This window comes from Mustela lutreola, chromosome 1, assembly GCF_030435805.1.
Source record: "Mustela lutreola isolate mMusLut2 chromosome 1, mMusLut2.pri, whole genome shotgun sequence".
In the NCBI taxonomy this organism is placed as follows: Eukaryota; Metazoa; Chordata; class Mammalia; order Carnivora; family Mustelidae; genus Mustela; species Mustela lutreola.
Window position 1 is genome coordinate 235,003,107 of NC_081290.1, and position 21,554 is coordinate 235,024,660.

At 38.3% G+C, this 21,554-nt stretch overlaps 1 protein-coding gene and 1 pseudogene across 1 annotated transcript; one reads left to right on the top strand and one right to left on the bottom strand.

Moving 5' to 3' along the window:
• Positions 1-306: 306 nt before the first annotated feature.
• LOC131821224 (olfactory receptor 51V1-like) lies at positions 307-1,242 on the top strand. Its single transcript, XM_059157151.1, has one exon. The coding sequence runs from the start codon at positions 307-309 to the stop codon at positions 1,240-1,242; it is 936 nt and encodes a 311-aa protein (XP_059013134.1).
• A 17,705-nt stretch (positions 1,243-18,947) lies between these two features.
• Positions 18,948-19,558, bottom strand: LOC131835916 (olfactory receptor 52A5-like; annotated as a pseudogene).
• Positions 19,559-21,554: the final 1,996 nt, after the last annotated feature.

Sequence of the window (21,554 nt, forward strand, 5' to 3'; positions counted from 1 at the left end):
CTCTGATAGGGTAATGATCTAATAACAAGGAGGTTTCACATGTAGGCATAATGTAGTTTGTTTCAGAGTAAATGCAGTTTCGGTAAAAAAGCATTGGTCTTATATAAAATGAGTTGTAGTGCCAAATCCAGTCATTCTTTCTATGGCTTTTCTCTCTAAGTTTATATTAAGGGATGGAAAGTTTACATTAAGGATTCTTAATAAGCTATTCCCTTAAATATATATGTGTATACACATACACACAAAGACACACAAACACACACTTTTTTTTTTTTTTTTCTGAGAGGTTTCTGTTTTTATAGATTTATGTCTGTTCAAGCTGGTTCCAAAGTCAGTAACTCCACCTTTCTCCTTGCGGGTTTCCTTGGTCTGGAACGGGAATACCCTTGGCTCTCCATCCCTTTCTCCTGTATCTATGCTATGGTACTCTCAGGGAACTGCCTGGTGCTGCACGTGATTCGGACAGAGCCGAGCCTGCATCAGCCCATGTTCTACTTCCTGGCCATGCTGGCCCTCACTGACCTATGCATGGGGCTGTCCACAGTACACACAGTCCTGGGCATCCTGTGGGGGCTCAACCAGGAGATTGGTCTGGATGCATGCATTGCTCAAGCTTTCTTTGTTCATGGTCTATCATGCATGGAGTCTGGCGTCCTACTGGCCATGGCCTTTGATCGCTTCACTGCAATCTCCAATCCTCTGAGATATACATCCATTCTCACCAATACAAGAATCATCAGCATTGGTGTGGCCATTTTAGGGAGGATTTTCCTCACTGCTCCCATTGTCCGCCTAAAGTTCTTTGATTACTGCCGCCCCCACATCCTCTCCCACTCTTTCTGCCTGCACCAGGACCTACTTCGGCTCGCCTGCTCTGACATCCGCTTCAACAGCTTCTATGCCTTGGCTCTGGTGATCTGCACACTGTTTTTGGATGCAGTGCTCATTCTGGTCTCCTACATCTTGATCCTGCACTCAGTATTGACTATTGCATCCCGGGAGGAGCGATTCAAGTCCTTGCAGACCTGTGTCTCCCACATCTGTGCAGTTCTAGTTTTCTATATCCCAATCATTGGTCTGACTATGGTGCACCGTTTTGGAAAGCACCTCTCTCCTGTGGTCCACGTCCTCATGGGCAACATCTATATCCTTTTCCCACCCTTGATGAACCCCATCATCTACAGTGTCAAAACCCAACAAATACGTATTAGGATCCAGAGATGGTTCACTAAACCAAACTGAGTACTGGAGGTTAATGTGTTCTAAGGAAAGGAAGGGAGTGTTTGCAATAGGAATGACATATTATAACATGTGGCAGAAATAATACATTTATATGGAATATTTAACAGATTAAAAGCATACTTTAGAAAATAGTCATTTTCTAACTTAGTTTTCACCAAAGCTAGAGAAATATGCAGAGGATATGTTACTGATCTCATTCCCAAATTTTAAAATTCAGTATGATGTTAATTACTACAGTGAGTTATATTCCGTAGTGTGTCAATGAGCACTTGCCTGGGTAATTCCCAAGTTTACAGTACCATTCATGCTTCTTGACTTCTAATTCAGAGTGTGATTTTATTTTCTCATGTAACTGGTATATTTGTACATTTACTATGTATGAAATGAATAGCCTTTACATATTATTATCAGTTACTGCAAGTTGACTCTGTTAAGGTTGTTGAGAGGAAAATTTTACTCTATCCTTCAAGGTTCTCTTAAACTGGTCTAAAAATTAAATTGGCATGAGACAGATTAACAGGAAAAAAACAATATTTAACCCCATGCACGTAGAGGCCCAGTAGTGAATTTCATACCCTAAGAAATGACCAACGCATGAAGTGGGGGTTTTTTTCTTTGTTTTGTTTTGGGTATTTTTTTGTGTGTTAAGATGTTATTTATTTGAGAGAAAGAAAGAGAGCAGGAGGAGAAGGAGAGAGAATCTGAAGCAGACTCCATGCTGAGCACAGAACCCCAGCAGGGATCCCATGACTGAGAGATCATGACCTGAGCTGATACCAACAGTGGAACACTTAACCGAATGAGCCACTGAGGCTCCCCAGCATGAAGTGTTTGTTCATTTTAGACAAAGAATAATTTATCTTTGAGGAATGGATGGGACAAAGAAAATTTATGCTCAGGAACTTCAACTAGTAAGGAATTGTAATTTGGACTAGAATCCGGGCTGAGATAATGTGTTAGTAGTAGTTACAAGCTTTATTTATTTATTTATTCACTTATTTGACAGAGATCACAAGCAGGTAGACAGGAGGGCAGACAGAGAGGAGAAGGCAGGCTTCCGACTGAGCAGAGAGCCCAATGCCAGGCTCCATCCCAGGACCCTGAGATCACGACATGAGTTGAAAGCAGAGACTTTAACCCACTGAGCCACCCAGGAGCCCCTGTATTTATTTTATCTTTCTATTTTTTCACAAGGTTTATTCATATAGGCTGCTTTGGCCTTATATGCCCTACATTCCCTACCTCGGATGATAAGGATCTCTCATTACCTCTTGGTACAGACAGGGTACCTTTCCCAAGGGAGATGGACCTCCAGCTTTCTGGAGACAAAGAAGAGTCAGTATTCTTGTACTGGCTGTTTCTTAAATTACTTCAATTCATAATAATCCTTATTGTCATATGTTGGGGCTGCCTTCCTAGGGCCACCACAAAGTCACTCACACCTCACCTCTTCTGCCTGTAATTAAGCCAATGTGCCAGGAAAGCCCATTCTGACTCCCTAATAGAATACTGGATGGGTAGGGTAGATTATAGTTGAGTACAAAAGACTTGGTGAGCACTGACAGAATTGACTATCACATCTCTACATATGCTACCATGTGCCCTGAATCTGTATAGTTTACAGTGCTCATGAGAGCTGTCAGTTGATTTCAGTCTTAGTGTCAGCATATGTGAAATTTTAAAGACCGTTTCAGTAACCTCTTTATTTTTAAGGGAGGTTGCTAAGGCCCAGAGATAGAAGTAAAACATTGGTAGCTAGGTTGGGGATAGAATTGTGGTTTTGAGAATCCTTTCAATGTATATTTCACTCCTAAGTCTCATAGATAAAAATAGGAAATTCAATTTAATCATAAAAAGCAAATGTAGTTTTTTGGGTACTTGCTTTTGAAAAATATTGACCTCCCAAAATAAAAAATAAAACACATAGTAGCAAGCTCAAGATGTTTTTATTTCTTTAAATTTCGTCTCCTAATGACAGCTGTGTACTAGCCATGACTGGGCAGCAGAGGTACCAGCAGAGACAAAGTACAGTTAAGCCGCGGAGATGGGAGGAAGCAAATTGTTGCACATGTACCTTCAGGTAATGACGTTCCACCATCAATATCTGAATAAACAGGGAAAACTTCAATTTTGGAAATTATTGTTTGGCTTGTTAACTTTATTTGTTTTTAATATTTTATAAGAAAATTAGTGTGACTCTTTTTAGCTTTTATTTATTTATTTGAGTAAACAAGAGAGAATGTGAGAGTATGAGTTTACAGATTTGTACTTTATTTTAAATAAATTGTTACTAAATTGAAAGTAGCTATTAAGGCATTATATATGTGTATATGGATATATATCTACATATGCATATTTGTGTGCATATGTATATATGTGTGTGTGTATATATATATGTGTTTGTATATATATATACACACATGTAGTCGATCCTTATTGCTTATAGATTCTGTGTTTGTGAATTCGCCTACTGGTTAAAATGTATTTGAAACCTCATAAGCAATGATTCGGTGCTGTCACCATCAGTGGACATTTAAGTTTTTGCAGAGCACCAAAAACTTTCAGTTTCCTAGCACACCTGTTCCCAGCTGTGGTTGGACAAGGCAAAGCTCTGCCTTCTGGTTTATATCTAATAGGAGTAAATGAGTATCCCTTTCTGTGTCTATTTAACATTCTGTTCTTGTCATTTGTTGGTGGTGGTGGTGACGGGAACCATTGAAGATGGCCCCAAGCATGTTGTGGAAGTGCTGTCCAGGCTCATATACACAGGCTGTAGTCCATCTCACAGAGGAAATAAGCGTGTCAGATAAGCTGCCTTTAGATCCTAGCTTTGTTGTCCGTGAGTTCAATATTAATGCATCAAAAATGCTGTATATTCAGAAAAAGCATGAGGAGGTTTACCCATCTGTGTATGAGGCTGTGCCTCAAGTGCTAAGGTAGCATCGAGAGTATGTGATGAAACTATGGCAAAGCAGGGAAAGTGGCTAAATTTGTGAATCCATGAGGTAATGACAGATTAAATAAAATGTAGTGGATGGCACCATTGTAGGGTGAAATCCAAAGGAATCTATAGACACACGACCCAGGGCCAGGAAAATGGGAAATGCTGCTCAGCTAGTGTCTTACTACAATGAAATAGTGCATGAAATTCATTATTTGTAGGAAATACATATTGAAATGTGCCTTTAGACAGAAGCATACACGGATTATGTAAAACTGGTTATAGAAAATGTGATCAGAGTCTCAAAAGCAACAGCAACGAAATGCTGTGTTTCAGAGTTCATTAATGCTGTGTTTTCAGCAACTTAACAGAATAAAACTGCAGCAAATAACACAATAATCTGTATATGGAGAGGCTGGGTGGCTCAGATGGGTAAGCATCTGCCTTAGGCCCAGGTCATGATCTCAGGGTCCTGAGGTGGAGCCCTGCATTGGGCTTCCTGCTCAGCGCGAAGCCTGTTTGCTCCTTTCTCTGCCTGCCTCTGCCTACTTTTGATCTCTCTCACTGCCAAATAAAATCTTTTAAAAAATATGTGTGGTATTTATATTTGTACTGCAATTCTATTTTTATTAATGCATAGAACAAAATTACTTAGAGCTATGAAAAGACGTAATTGGCCATAAACATTTATTACATCATGAATGTGTTTCCAAAACTCTTTATTGAGAGAAAAAGTTAACTGAATTATGGTACTTCTATAATATTCATTGTCATGGGCATATTGAAAGTGAAAAATCCCCAAAGCGGTATGTTACAAACTTTCCTATATTATTACAATAGTAGCTAAAAACTGTGCAGAAAAACATTTGTGAGATGATCTAGTAGTACTTAAAATAATTCTACATGTATTCAAGTATAAAAAAACCTGAATATCAGAGCACCTGGGTGGGTCATTGGGTTAAGCCTCTGCTTTCAGCTCAGGTCATGATCTCATGGTCCTGGGATTCAGCCTGGCATCAGGCTCATTGCTCAGAGGGAAACTGCTTCCCCCTCTCTCTCTGCCTACTGCTCTGCCTACTTGTGATTTCTCTCTCTGTCAAATAAATAAATATAATCTTTTTTAAAAAGCCCAAATATCATACTCATTAGGGAGAAGTATTTTATATTTAAACAGAAGGATTTTTCACAGGATATGGTATTATTTTAACTGACCCATGGAGTTTTCACATACATAGACATCACAGATTATTTCACATATATTTCAGACCATACATAAATTTTGTGATTGGCATAGTTTTCTAAGCATACCCAAAACTGTATTAAAAAGAGAAAAATGAGGAAAATTCAAATGCTTTGTGTATAAAATCCAAATTATAATTCAGCCCAAAAGGAGCAAGAAGGAGAAACTAGAGGCAAAAGCTTACCCGATGAACAAGAAAAGAAGAAATTAAAGGACCCTCAGAGTCCTTAGAATCTGAATTCCTACCTAAGATTCCAGCGAAGAGTATTTCTTTTTTTTTTTTAATATAGTTTTTTATTTTTTATAAAAATATATTTTTATCCCCAGGGGTACAGGTCTGTGAGTCACCAGGTTTACACACTTCACAGCACTCACCAAAACACATACCCTCCCCAATGTCCATAATACCACCCCCTTCTCCCAAACCCCCTCCCCCCAACAACTCTCAGTTTGTTTTGTGAGATTAAGAATCACTTATGGTTTGTCTCCCTCCCAATCCCATCTTCTTTCATTTATTCTTCTCGTACCCACTTAAGCCCCCATGTTGCATCACCACTTCCTCATATCAGGGAGATCATATGATAGTTGTCTTTCTCCGCCTGACTTATTTCGCTAAGCATGATACGCTCTAGTTCCATCCATGTTGTCGCAAATGGCAAGATTTCATTTCTTTTGATGGCTGCATAGTATTCCATTGTGTATATATACCACATCTTCTTGATCCATTCATCTGTTGATGGACATCTAGGTTCTTTCCATAGTTTGGCTATTGTGGACATTGCTGCTATAAACATTCGAGTACACGTGCCCCTTTGGATCACTACGTTTGTATCTTTAGGGTAAATGCCAATAGTGCAATTGCTGGGTCATAGGGCAGTTCTATTTTCAACATTTTGAGGAACCTCCATGCTGTTTTCCAGAGAGGTTGCACCAGCTTGCATTCCCACCAACAGTGGAGGAGGGTTCCCCTTTCTCCGCATCCTCGCCAGCATCTGTCATTTCCTGACTTGTTGATTTTAGCCATTCTGACTGGTGTGAGGTGATATCGCATTGTGGTTTTGATTTGTATTTCCCTGATGCCGAGTGATATGGAGCACTTTTTCATGTGTCTGTTGGCCATCTGGATGTCTTCTTTGCAGAAATGTCTGCTCATGTCCTCTGCCCATTTCTTGATTGGACTATTTGTTCTTTGGGTGTTGAGTTTGCTAAGTTCTTTATAGATTCTGGACACTAGTCCTTTATCTGATATGTCGTTTGCAAATATCTTCTCCCATTCTGTCAGTTGTCTTTCGATTTTGTTAACTGTTTCCTTTGCTGTGCAAAAGCTTTTGATCTTGATGAAATCCCAGTAGTTCATTTTTGCCCTTGCTTCCCTTGCCTTTGGCGTTGTTCCTAGGAAGATGTTGCTGCGGCTGAGGTCAAAGAGGTTGCTGCCTGTGTTCTCCTCAAGGATTTTGATGGATTCCTTTCACACATTGAGGTCCTTCATCCATTTTGAGTCTATTTTTGTGTGTGGTGTAAGGAAATGGTCCAATTTCATTTTTCTGCATGTGGCTGTCCAGTTTTCCCAGCACCATTTATTGAAGAGGCTGTCTTTTTTCCATTGGACATTCTTTCCTGCTTTGTTGAAGATTAGTTGACCATAGAGTTGAGAGTCTATTTCTGGGCTCTCTATTCTGTTCCATTGATCTATGGGTCTGTTTTTGTGCCAGTACCATGCTGTCTTGATGATGACAGCTTTGTAATAGAGCTTGAAGTCCGGAATTGTGATGCCACCAACGTTGGCTTTCTTTTTCAATATCCCTTTAGCTATTCGAGGTCTTTTCTGGTTCCATATAAATTTTAGAATTATTTGTTCCATTTCTTTGAAAAAGATGGATGGTACTTTGATAGGAATTGCATTAAATGTGTAGATTGCTTTAGGTAGCATAGACATTTTCACAATATTTATTCTTCCAATCCAGGAGCATGGAACATTTTTCCATTTCTTTGTGTTTTCCTCAATTTCTTTCATGAGTACTTTATAGTTTTCTGAGTATAGATTCTGTGTCTCTTTGGTTAGGTTTATTCCTAGGTATCTTATGGTTTTGGGTGCAATTGTGTATGGGATTGACTCCTTAATTTCCCTTTCTTCTGTCTTGCTGTTGGTGTAGAGAAATGCTACTGATTTCTGTGCATTGATTTTATATCCTGACACTTTACTGAATTCCTGTATAAGTTCTAGCAGTTTTGGAGTGGAGTCTTTTGGGTTTTCCACATATAGTATCATATCATCTGCGAAGAGTGATAATTTGACTTCTTCTTTGCCGATTTGGATGCCTTTAATTTCCTTTTGTTGTCTGATTGCTGAGGCTAGGACCTCTAGTACTATGTTGAATAGCAGTGGTGATAATGGACATCCCTGCCATGTTCCTGACCTTAGCGGAAAAGCTTTCAGTTTTTCTCCATTGAGAATGATATTTGCGGTGGGTTTTTCATAGATGGCTTTGATGATATTGAGGTATGTGCCCTCTATCCCTACACTTTGAAGAGTTTTGATCAGGAAGGGATGCTGTACTTTGTCAAATGCTTTTTCAGCATCTATTGAGAGTATCATATGGTTCTTGTTCTTACTTTTATTGATGTGTTGTATCACATTGACTGATTTGCGGATGCTGAACCAACCTTGCAGCCCTGGAATAAATCCCACTTGGTCGTGGTGAATAATCTTTTTAATGTACTGTTGAATCCTATTGGCTAGTATTTTGTTGAGTATTTTTACATCTGTTCTCATCAAGGATATTGGTCTATAGCTCTCTTTTTTGGTGGGATCCTTGTCTGGTTTGGGGATCAAGGTGATGCTGGCCTCATAAAATGAGTTTGGAAGTTTTCCTTCCATTTCTATTTTTTGGAACAGTTTTAGGAGAATAGGAATTAGTTCTTCTTTAAATGTTTGGTAGAATTCCCCCGGGAAGCCGTCTGGCCCTGGGCTTTTGTTTGTTTGGAGATTTTTAATGACTGTTTCAATCTCCTTACTGGTTATGGGTCTGTTCAGGCTTTCTATTTCTTCCTGGTTCAGTTGTGGTAGTTTATATGTTTCTAGGAATGCATCCATTTCTTCCAGATTGTCAAATTTATTGCCGTAGAGTTGCTCATAGTATGTTCTTATAATAGTTTGTATTTCTTTGGTGTTAGTTGTGATCTCTCCTCTTTCATTCATGATTTTATTTATTTGGGTCCTTTCTCTTTTCTTTTTGATAAGTCTGGCCAGGGGTTTATCAATTTTATTAATTCTTTCAAAGAACCAGCTCCTACTTTCGTTGATTTGTTCTATTGTTTTTTTGGTTTCTATTTCATTGATTTCTGCTCTGATATTTATGATTTCTCTTCTCCTGCTAGGCTTAGGGTTTCTTTCTTGTTCTTTCTCCAGCTCCTTTAGGTGTAGGGTTAGATTGTGTACCTGAGACCTTTCTTGTTTCTTGAGAAAGGCTTGTACCGCTATATATTTTCCTCTCAGGACTGCCTTTGTTGTGTCCCACAGATTTTGAACCGTTTTATTTTCATTATCATTTGTTTCCATGATTTTTTTTCAATTCTTCTTTAATTTCCCGGTTGACCCATTCATTCTTTAGAAGGATACTGTTTAGTCTCCATGTATTTTGGTTCTTTTCAAACTTCCTTTTGTGGTTGAGTTCTAGCTTCAGAGCATTGTGGTCTGAAAATATGCAGGGAATGATCCCAATCTTTTGATACTGGTTGAGTCCTGATTTAGGACCCAGGATGTGATCTATTCTGGAGAATGTTCCATGTGCACTAGAGAAGAATGTGTGTTCTGTTGCTTTGGGATAAAATGTTCTGAATATATCTGTGATGTCCATCTGGTCCAGTGTGTCCTTTAAGGCCTCTATTTCCTTGCTGATCTTTTGCTTGGCTAATCTGTCCATTTCAGTGAGGGGAGTGTTAAAGTCCCCTACTATTATTGTATCATTGTTGATGTGTTCCTTTGATTTTGTTATTAATTGGTTTATATAGTTGGCTGCTCCCACGTTGGGGGCATAGATATTTAAAATTGTTAAATCTTCTTGTTGGACAGACCCTTTGAGTATGATATAGTGTCCTTCCTCATCTCTTATTATAGTCTTGGCTTAAAATCTAATTGATCTGATATAAGGATTGCCACTCCTGCTTTCTTCTGATGTCCATTAGCATAGTAAATTCTTTTCCACCCCCTCACTTTAAATCTGGAGGTGTCTTCGGGTTTAAAATGAGTTTCTTGAAGGCAACATATAGATGGGTTTTATGGCTTTTGCCCTGTGATTTTTTTTAGTCTTGCAGTTAATTTAATTTTTTTCTTTTTCATTTTTTGTTTTTTTTTCTCGCCTTCGGGTAAAATTTTTTTTTTAACTGTTACCTTTTTCTTTTTTAACGATTTTTTACTAGTTTATCTAATACATATATTTTTTCTTTTTTATATTTTTCTTAGGTGTTTTCTTTTTTTAAAAAAATTCTTTTCTTTTTTTTTTCTTTCTTTTTTCTTTTTTTTTTCTTTTTTTTTCTTTCTTCCTTTTTGAACCTCTTTTTATCCCCTTTCTCCTCCCTCCCGATTTTGGATCTCTTCTAATTTGGTTAAAGCATATTTTCCTGGGGTTGTTGCCACCCTTTTAGTATTTTACTTTCCCCCTCATATACTCTTCTCTGGACAAAATGACAAGACGGAAAAATTCAACACAAAAAAAAACAACAAGAGGCAGTACCGAAGGGACCTAATCAATACAGACATTGGTAATATGTCAGATCTAGAGTTCAGAATGACAATTCTCAAGGTTCTAGCCGGGCTCGAGAAAGGCATGGAAGATATTAGAGAAACCCTCTCGAGAGATATAAAAGCCCTTTCTGGAGAAATAAAAGAACTAAAATCTAACCAAGTTGAAATCAAAAAAGCTATTAATGAGGTGCAATCAAAAATGGAGGCTCTCACTGCTAGGATAAATGAGGCAGAAGAAAGAATTAGTGATATAGAAGACCAAATGACAGAGAATAAAGAAGCTGAGCAAAAGAGGGACAAACAGATACTGGACCACGAGGGGAGAATTCGAGAGATAAGTGACACCATAAGATGAAACAACATTAGAATAATTGGGATTCCAGAAGAAGAAGAAAGAGAGAGGGGAGCAGAAGGTATGCTAGAGAGAATTATTGGGGAGAATTTCCCCAATATGGCAAAGGGAACGAGCATCAAAATTCAGGAGGTTCAGAGAACACCCCTCAAAATCAATAAGAATAGGCCCACACCCCGTCACCTAATAGTAAAATTTACAAGTCTCAGTGACAAAGAGAAAATCCTGAAAGCAGCCCGGGAAAAGAAGTCTGTAACATACAATGGTAAAAATATTAGATTGGCAGCTGACTTATCCACAGAGACCTGGCAGGACAGAAAGAGCTGGCATGATATTTTCAGAGCACTAAATGAGAAAAACATGCAGCCCAGAATACTATATCCAGCTAGGCTATCATTGAAAATAGAAGGAGAGATTAAAAGCTTTCAGGACAAACAACAACTGAAAGAATTTGCAAACACCAAACCAGCTCTACAGGAAATCTTGAAAGGGGTCCTCTAAGCAAAGAGAGAGCCTACAAGTGGTAGATCAGAAAGGAATAGAGACCATATACAGTAACAGTCACCTTACAGGCAATACAATGGCACTAAATTCATATCTCTCAATAGTTACCCTGAATGTTAATGGGCTAAATGCCCCTGTCAAAAGTCACAGGGTATCAGAATGGATAAAAAAAGAGAAGAGTATTTCTGATGTTGGAGAAAACTGACTTTCTTTTTTTTTTTTTCCCAGAGTTCTAATTTTTTTTCATTTTTTTAATTTTCAGCATAAAAGTATCATTATTTTTTCACCACACCCAGTGCTCCATGCAATCCATGTCCTCTATAATACCCACTACCTGGTACCTTGATCTCCCAACCCCCCCCGCCACTTTAAACCCCTCAGATTGTTTTTCAGAGTCCATAGTCTCTCATGATTCACCTCCCCTTCCAATTTATCCCAACCCCCTTCTCTCTAACTCCCCATGTCCTCCATGCTTTTTGTTATGCTCCACAAATAAGTGAAACCATATGATAATTGACTCTCTCTGCTTGACTTATTTCACTCAGCATAATCTCTTCCAGTCCCATCCATGTTGCTACAAAAGTTGGGTATTCGTCCTTTCTGATGGAGGCATAATACTCCATAGTGTAACTGGACCACATCTTCCTTATCCATTCATCCTTTGAAGGGCATCTTGGTTCTTTCCATAGTTTGGCGACCGTGGCCATTGCTGTTATAAATATTGGGGTACAAATGGCCCTTCTTTTCACTACATCTGTATCTTTGGGGTAAATACACAGGTGTGCAATGGCAGGGTCATAGGGAGGTTCTATTTTTAATTTCTTGAGGAATCTCCACACTGTTCTCCAAAGAGGCCGCACCAACTTGCATTCCCACCAACAGTGTTAGAGGGTTCCCCTTTCTCCACATCCTCTCCAACACATGTTGTTTCCTGTCTTGCTAATTTTGGCCATTCTAACTGGTGTAAGGTGGTATCTCAATGTAGTTTTAATTTAAATCTACCTGAGGGCTAGTGATGATGAACTTTTTTTCATGTGTCTGAAAATGAAAGCCTAAATCTCAACACACACAAGACAGACAATCATATCAAAAAATGGGCAGAAGATATGGACAGACACTTCTCCAATAAACACATACAAATGGCTATCAGACACATGAAAACTGACTTTTTGAAGCTCTATTTGACAAGAAGTTGGGCTTAACATAGAGCATGAATTCAGCCATTAATACCTAGCTTGCAAAAATGTTACACAGAGGCTGTTATGGGAGGCCCGGAAGGTTTCACAGAAGGGAATAGGCCTTGGGAATGCTGAGGTCTGCACGACCACTTTGCCATTGAAATGCCCAGGGAAGCTGCCTTTCTGGAAGCTTGCTTAGCCCAAACAGAGGCCCTGTGATCTAAGAGAGGTAGGCATTGTCCCTTAGGCTATGTTTAGCAGGACTCCTAGAACAAGCAGATTAGCAAATCTTTCCCCAAAACAGATCCTCCTAGTTCCAGTAAGACCCCTGGTCAAACATCACTGCCTGAGAAACAGTGATAAGCATTTGTGAGTATCCTGAAGGACCTACAAAAGTTCCAGAGCAAAGAAAAGCCAAGGGTTGTGTCCCTGAGCATTGGTCCCCACACCCCTTGCCTTCTCCTCTCTTTCACAGAAAAGTCTGGAGTCATCCTTCATCTGCCAGTACAGGGGTTGCTGGCCATTCCTGACACCAAGAGCCATCTGCTATTTCTGACCCCAAAGGAAGATTTCTCCCAGCAGAAAGCTCATTTTGAGAGTCAGAAAACAAAGATTTGGGACCTCTAGTAGAGCATAAAAGACCAAAGTGGGCAACAAAAACATCTCATTCCAGTTGAGAAAGGAGGAACAGAGACCTGACACTGACCACGTGTGTTAGTTTCCAGAGGAAACATTTGCTAACCTCTGAAACTGCATGGAATGGGAAGTCAAACAGTATGCAGAGAACATTTGAAAAATAAAGAAGGAATTTGGGGCAGTCTTTTTTTTTTTTTTTTTTTTTTTTTATTTCCCTTGGCAGAGAGTATAGCCCATACTGTGGATTATACCCTTTCTCACAGCTGAAAGCCTGAGCAGGTTAAGCCTTAGATGCAAAAGGGCCACTGGCCAATAAAGTGGTAGAATAAGCTTCAACTCAGTCATATTTTGATCAGATCAAGGTAGAAGTCCTATATGGAGTTCATCACAGATCAATGGCTGAATTATTACTGGAGGACAATATAACTTCATCTGGTCTTCATCATTTTCATATACAAAGTCTAACACCCAATAAGAAATTAGTAGGTACAGCAAGAGACAGGAACATGAGTTCAGAAACAAGGGGGAAAACAGAAGAAACAGAGTCATCCACGCGTGTATTTATTGTAAACAGCAGTCAGGGATTTTAAAGCGACAATGCTTAATGGGTTCAAGGAAATAAAAGGATGGATTACAGAGGAATTTATTAATTTTTTAAAATAAAGAGTTGGGGAATTTTGCCAGGAAGATAGAATATACTAAAACTTAAAATAAAGAGAGACAGATAAAATGAATCAGATGGACGTTAGAAAATTTTGAAGCACAAGAGCTAAACCTAATAATTCAGGAATACAGAATTACAGAGGAGAAGCCAGGATTACTGAGCTAAAATAAAGGCTAGTAGAAAATAACAAACCCGAGCTTTTCCAAGAACAGAGAAGGAGAAGGGTTTCACAGTGATATAAAGGTCAATCAAAAGGAAGATCCCTCAACTTTAGATCTTCATGCACTAAATAAAGGAAGTGTTTCACTACCCAGAGCTGAAAAATACAAAATTCAAGGAAATCAGCAGCTCAAACAGGAGACAAAGAGTAATCCACTTTCATAATGGAACATTTGCACACACACTTGTATTAAAGCTGAAAATACAAGCGAAGATATCGAATGATAGAAATATAAAGTCACCTAAAACTAACAAACTTGACTATGCACACACAGCTATGTGAATATGGATAGAGATAGAAGTATAATAACACTTCAGTCAACAAGTACAAGTGAATGAAAAAGACCACAGACTGGGTCATACATAAAGCGTTAATTTTTTTTTTAATTAACTTTAGTGTGGTATGAATAAACTCGAAAATAGTGGTTCAGCATTTCAGCTCAAGCACAGTAGGAGTGATGCGGATTTTCACAATGAAAATGATAATGGTGATTGTTGGGTCAGCAGCCCTGAGATTGCAGGAGGAACAATAAGATGACTGCCAGGCTGTCATCTTCCCCCTACCCAGGACTTCCCCACCAGAAGGACTAGTCGCCTTGAGCAAACCGAAACCTATGCAATAAATAGAATGCAGCCACTTTGAGACTTCCTAACCCCCAACCTCTAACCTTACCAAATATGGTTATGAGGCCCTGCTCTGCCTTGGCCCAAAAAAAGCTCATCAACCCCTTCCCACACACAACTTCCCTGACTCTCCTCTCCTGAGTCGTGGAACCTCACCTGAGAGCGCCTTTAATAAACCTTGCCTTGCCCCTATCTCGCCTGGTGTTGTGTGTATCTCGCCTGTAAAACCTTACATTAATGACAATAATGGCTATGATAACCATTCCTGAGTTTTCACCAGTTATCACACCCCATGGTAAGGGCCTTACATAAGTGCTTTCATTTTGTTACACCATGACCACTCCATTTCTAGTTCCCAATGAAACTCCTGTCATTCTTCCGTGTTGATAGCTTAGTAGCTGAATATACAACTATGAGTTGTATTCCAACACATGTAGTTCATAAATGGCAAAATAATGTTTTGAACCAAGCTCATTTCACTCCAGAACTCATGAACGTAACAACTTCCACAATGGTTTTCTCCCTTATCAAACTGAAATCTGCTTTTTGTATCAAATATTCTTGACAAATATTGGAGTAGTTGCCCTCACTTTTGTTGGTCTTGCAAAATACAGCTTCTCTATGAAATATTATCACTGGTATATAATCATTGTAAAGCATAACAAAATGTACTTGCTTTCTATGAAAAAGAAAAATGTACTTTGGAAAACCAACATAGTGAGAATCTTAGCCATCAGAATTTCTGAGCAGGTTTCTTGGATGAAAGGGTTATTGTTGGTTGAATTAGGAAAATGATTGAACAAAAGTTAAGGATAATGCTGTGCATTTATTTATTTATTTTAAAGATTTTATTTATTTATTTGACAGAGAAAGAGATCACAAGTAGGCAGAGAGAGAAAAGGAAGCAGGCTCCCTGCTGGCAGAGAGCCCAATGCAGGGCTTGGTCCCAGAACCCTGAGATCATGACCTGATCTGAAGGCAGAGGCTCAACCCTTTGAGCCACCCAGGAGCCCCAAGAATAATGCTGTTTGAATGCAAAAATTCTCACCAAAATACTTGCCAATAGGATCCAGCATATTAAAAGGATTATTCACCACGACGAAGTGGGATTTATTCCAGGGCTATCAGGTTGGTTCAACATCTGCAAATCAATCAATGTGATACATTATATTATTAATAGAAAGAACAAGAACCACATGATACTCTCAACAGATGCTGAAAAAGCATTTGACAAAGTACAGCATCCCTTCCTGGTCAAAACTCTGCGAAGTGTAGGGTTAAGGGTCCATACTTCAATATCATCAAAGGCATCTATGAAAAGCCCACCGCAAATATCATTCTCAATGGAGAAAAACTGAAAGCTTTTCCACTAACGTCAGGAACACAAAAGGGATGTCCTTTATCACCACTGCTATTCAATATAGTACTACAAGTCCTAGCCTCAGCAATCAGACAACAAAAAGAAAGTAAAAGCATCCAAATTGGCAAAGAAGAAGTCAAACTATCACTCTTCACAGATGATATGATACTATATGTGGAAAACCCAAAAGACTCCACTCCAAATCTGCTAGAACTTGTACAGGAATTCAGTAAAGTGCCAGGATATAAAATCAATGCACAGATATCAGTTGCATTTCTTTACACTAACAACAAGACAAAAGAAAGAGAAATTAAGGAGTCAATTCCATTTACAATTGCACCCAAAACCATAAAATTCCTAGGAATAAACCTAACCCAAGAGGCAAAGAATCTATACTCAGAAAACTATTAAAGTACTCATGAAAGAAATTGAGGAAAACACAAAGAAATAGAAAAATGTTCCAAGTTCCTGGATTGGAAGAACAAATATTGTGAACATGTTTATGCTACCTAAAGCAATCTACACATGTAATGCAATTCCTATCAAAGTCCCATCCATTTTTTCAAAGAAATGGAACAAATAATCCTACAATTTATATGGAACCAGAAAGACCTCGAATAGCCAGAGGAATATTGAAAAAGAAAGCTAAAGTTGGTGGCATCACAATTCCAGACTTCAAGTTCTATTACAAAGCTGTCATCATCAAGACAGTATGGTACTGGCACAAAAACAGATACATAAATCAATGGAACAGAATAGAGAGCCCAGAAATAGACCCTCAACTCAATGGTCAACTAATCTTCGACAAAGCAGGAAGGAATGTCCATTGGAAAAAAGACAGCCTCTTTAACAAATGGTGCTGGGGAAATTGGACAGCCACATGCAGAAAAATGAAACTGGACCATTTCCTTACACGACACATGGAAATAGACTCCAAATGGATGAAGGACCTCAATGTGAGAAAGGAATCCATTGAAATTCTTGAGGAGAACACAGGCAGCAACCTCTTCGACCTCATTCACACCAACTTCTTCCTGGGAACATCTCCAAAGGCAAGGGAAGCAAGGGCAAAAATGAAGTATTGGGATTTCATCAAAATCAAAATCTTTTGCACAGCTAAGGAAACAGTTAACAAAATCGAAAGACAACTGACAGAATGGGAGAAGATATTTGCAAATGACATATCAGATAAAGGGCTAGTATCTAAAATCTATAAAGAACTTATCTAAACACCCAAAGAACAAATAATCTAATCAAGAAATGGGCAGAGGACATGAACAGACATTTCTGCAAAGAAGACATCCAGATGGCTAACAGACACAGGAAAAAGTGTTCCACATCTCTCGGCATCAGGGAAATACAAATCAAAACCACAATGAGATCCCACCTCACACCAGTCAGAATGGCTAAAATCAACAAGTCAGGAAATGACAGATGCTGGTGAGATGCAGAGAAATGGGAACCCTCCTACACTATTGGTGGGAATGCAAGCTGGAAAACAGCATGGAGGTTCCTCAAAAAGTTGAAAATAGAGCTACCCTAGGACCCTGAAATTGCACTACTGGGTATTTACCCTAAAGATACAAACGTAGTGATCTGAAGGGGCACATGCACCCGAGTGTTTATAGCAGAAATGTCCACAATAGCCAAACTATGGAAAGAACCTAATGTCCATCAACAGATGAATGGATAAAGAATAGCCAAACTATGGAAAGAACCTAATGTCCGTCAACAGATGAATGGATAAAGAAGAAGTGGTATATATATACAATGGAATATTATGCAGCCATCAAAAGGAATGAAATCTTGCCATTTGCAACAATGTGGATAGAACTAGAGGGTATTATGCTTAGCGAAATAAATCAATCAGAGAAAGACAACTATCACATGATCTCCCTGATATGAGGAAGTGGAGATGTAACACGGGGGGTTAGGGGGTAGGAAAAGAATAAATGAAACAAGATGGGATCTGGAGGGAGACAAAACATAAGTAACTCTTAATCTCACAAAACAAACTTGAGGGTTGCCAGTGGGGAATGGGGCAGGGAGAAGGTGGTGGGGTTATGGACATTGGGAAGGGTATGTGCTATGGTGAGTGCTGTGAAGTGTGTAAACCTGGTGATTCACAGACCTGTGCCCTTGGGGCTAATAATACATTACATGTTAAAAAAAAATAATGCTGTTTAAAATAACTCTAGAACTTACCTTCACATTCCTTAAAAAGCAGCAATAACAACAACAACAACAAACAAATACCAGAGCTTTTCTCAAATTGCTCTTTATATAAATGAAAAAATTAAATGAACCCTGAAGAAGAATAAAAAGATTAGGGTGGCCTTAGTGCCAGATTGGTGGAGCAAATATATTTTTAGGTTAAGAGAAGGAGCAATTTGATTAAACATAAATTAATAGAGAGGATTTGAGAAAAAGGAGATATTTATAGATCTTTATATCAGACATAGTTCCAACTATATTTAACAAAGATATATTCATGGGATGAATTTTTTTTAATTTTTCAATTTATTTATTTTCAGAAAAACAGTATTCATTATTTTTTCACCACACCCAGTGCTCCATGCAATCCGTGCCCTCTATAATACCCACCACCTGGTACCCCAACCTCCCACCCCCCCCGCCACTTCAAATGCCTCAGCTTGTTTTTCAGAGTCCATAGTCTTTCATGATTCACCTCCCCTTCCAATTTACCCCAACTCCCTTCTCCTCTCTAACACCCCTTGTCCTCCATGATATTTGTTATGCTCAAGGGATGAATTTTTAAGGGAAAAGTAAACAGTAGGAAGATTTTAAAATAGCTGGAGAAAAAATGTAGTTGGACTTGTATATTATATACAGGAGGTTAATCATAGTGCTCTAAGTATAAAACAATCAGTGTTAAGTATTACGTTCTACTACAATCTGCAAAAGGACCTTGAATTTGTCTGTTCTGCTCCAAACAGCATCAGGTGCTAAGGAAGTCATGTATTCTGGCTTTTCTTATAGCCTGCATTTAGTATTTCAGTGTCTTATCTGTTCTTCTATTTCCTCAATTTCTAATAACTGCCTTCTGACATAAGCTCAATATCGTGTGGGATTATTTAAAATAATTATTCATTCATTCATTCAATCATTCATTCTTCATTCATAATGCATGACAATATTCCAAACTGTTAGCTGGATTTTCACAACACATAGGACCAAAAGATGAGCCATGAAATCTGTAAGAGGAAGTATTTCCAACAAATATCAGCCCTGGCTTTTAGAATGAAACATTTTTACTACCTTATCCCAGATGTGTTTTGTTTTCACCCCATACACAAGTGGTTTGAGGAAAGGTGGAACCAGTAGATAAAGGTTGGATAAGGTAATATGTATATGTGATGGAATATATGATTCAGACCTGTGGGTGAAAAAGGTAAAAAAAATAAAATAAAATAAAATAATTAAAAAGCCAGGAGATAGAACTGGAAGAAGACACATATGTGGGGAACACAGGTACTCAATGCCTTCAGACGTGCCTCTTTCTGCGGCAGGTGGAAGACAGTGATAAATATTTGTACATAGGAGAGGCTGATCAAAATGTAGTCCAGGCCACCAACAATAAAGGCTCCAAGGAGACCATAGACTTTGTTGATGGAAACATCTTCTGTGGCAAGCTTCACCAGGGCCATGTGTTTACAGTAAGTGTAGGATATTAACTTGGTTCTGAAAATTTCAGATGACGCTATGAGCAATAGGCATGGGATGACCAGAATGGCAGGCCACAGTGTCACTTCAACTGCAATGTGCATGACTAGTTGTCAGGTGAATATGGTAGCATGTCTCAGAGGATAATATTTTATCAAGAATTTTTTCATCTATATTCATCAGGATTATTGGTCTGTAGTTTCTTTTCTTATAGTGTCTTTTTTTTTTAAGATTTTTATTTATTTATTTGACAGACAGAGATCATAAGTAGGCAGAGAGGCAGGCAGAGAGAGAGAGAGAGGAGGAAGCAGGCTCCCCGCCAAGCAGAGAGCCCGATGCGGGGCTCGATCCCAGGACCCTGGGATCATGACCTGAGCTGAAGGCAGAGGCTTTAACCCATGAGCCACCCAGGCGCCCTCCTATAGTGTCTTAATCTAGGTTTGATATTAGGGTTATGTTGGCCTTGTAAAATGAGTTTGGAGGTGTTCCTTCCTCTTCAAGCTTTTGAAAGAGTTTGAGAGGGTTGGCATTAATTCTTTTTTAAATATTTAGTAGAGTTCACCATGATATCTGATCCTGGGCTTTTCTGTGTGCAATGATGGATTACTGATTCAACCTCCTTACTCATCATTGGTCTGTTCAAATTTTCTATTTCCTCCTGATTCAATCTTTGTAAGTTTTATGTTTTAGTGAATCTATCCTTTTCTTCTAGGTTATCCAGCTTGTTGGTCTATAATAATCTGTAGAAAACTCTCATGATTTTTTTGTTTCTGTGGTATCAGTAGTAATGTCTCATCTCTCATCTCTGATTTCATTCACGTGAGACTCCTCTCATGTTCTTCATAGTCTAGCTAAAAGTTTGTAAATTCTGTTTATCTTTTACAAAAACAGCTTAGTTTCATTGGTCATTTCTGCATTCTTCACCTCCATTTCAGTTATTTCTGTTATGATCTTTGCTCTTTCTTTTTTTTTTTTTTCTTTCTTTTTCCCTTTGTCACTCGGGCTTACTTTGTTCTGTTTCTAGTCTCTTGAGGTGATAAGTGAAATTGTTTATTAGAAATATTAGTTTCTTAATGTTGACTTTTATGGCTATAGAATTCCCTCTTAGAAGTGATTTTGATTAATTGCATAGGTTTTAACTATAGCATGTTTTACTTACTACCAAATATGAAGTCTATTTGAGTCTTATTCCAAAACTTTTAAATATGTAAGGAAGAAACCCTCTCTATTCAGTGTTTAAACTGTACTTTGCTTTGCCCCTGTGGATCTCTTTTTTCTCACAGGTTATATATTATTTCAAAATTTCCAGAAAACAGAAGAAATGAAGATGAAAGAAGGATGAAAAAAGTTAAGAATGATTTCTGAGTATATTGTTAACAAAACCTTTGTCATTTTTTCCTGAGAAAAAGATAACTTTTCTTCCCTTAATTTTTCTGAATTGTATTTGGACAGTATTTTGATTCTACATGGGAGCTCAGTTCTAATATCTTCAACATCTTTCCTATATTTCTGAAATGAGTGTGGGGACATGAGTCTTGTGTAGTTAATATGAATCACAGTTTCTGCATTGCTAATATTGTTAGTATAAGTAAACAATGTGATTTGTGGCACATATTCCTGTGGATTTCATTTACCTTTTAAATCTTGGTTTCTGGAAATTAAAAAAAGGTTTTACTTAAATGAATCCAGTATGTTTAAGTATTTATACCAGAGGGAAGTTCAAATATTTATTCCACAACATTAAAGGAAATCAAAGTCTCTCCATAATGAGTTTCTGTAGTATAGTGTTCTTAGAGGTTTTTTTTTTTAATATATTTTTTTTATTTTTTATAAACATATATTTTTATTTTCAATGGGTTAAAAAAAAACTCTAATGTTGAAAATTAGAGTTTTTTTTAACCCATTGAAAATGATCAGGATGGGGCACCTGGGTGGCTCAGTGGGGTAAAGCCTCTGCCTTATGCTCAGGTCGTGATCCCAGGGTCCTGGGATCCAGCCCCACATTGGGCTCTCTGCTCAGCAGGGGCCCTGCCTCTCTTCTCTCTGTGCCTGCCTCTCTGCCTACTTGAGATTTCTGTCAAATTAATAAATAAACTTAAAAAAAGAAAAAGAAAAAAAATGATCATGTTGGATGACTTGAACGTTTTCAACAATGACTATTTTGAA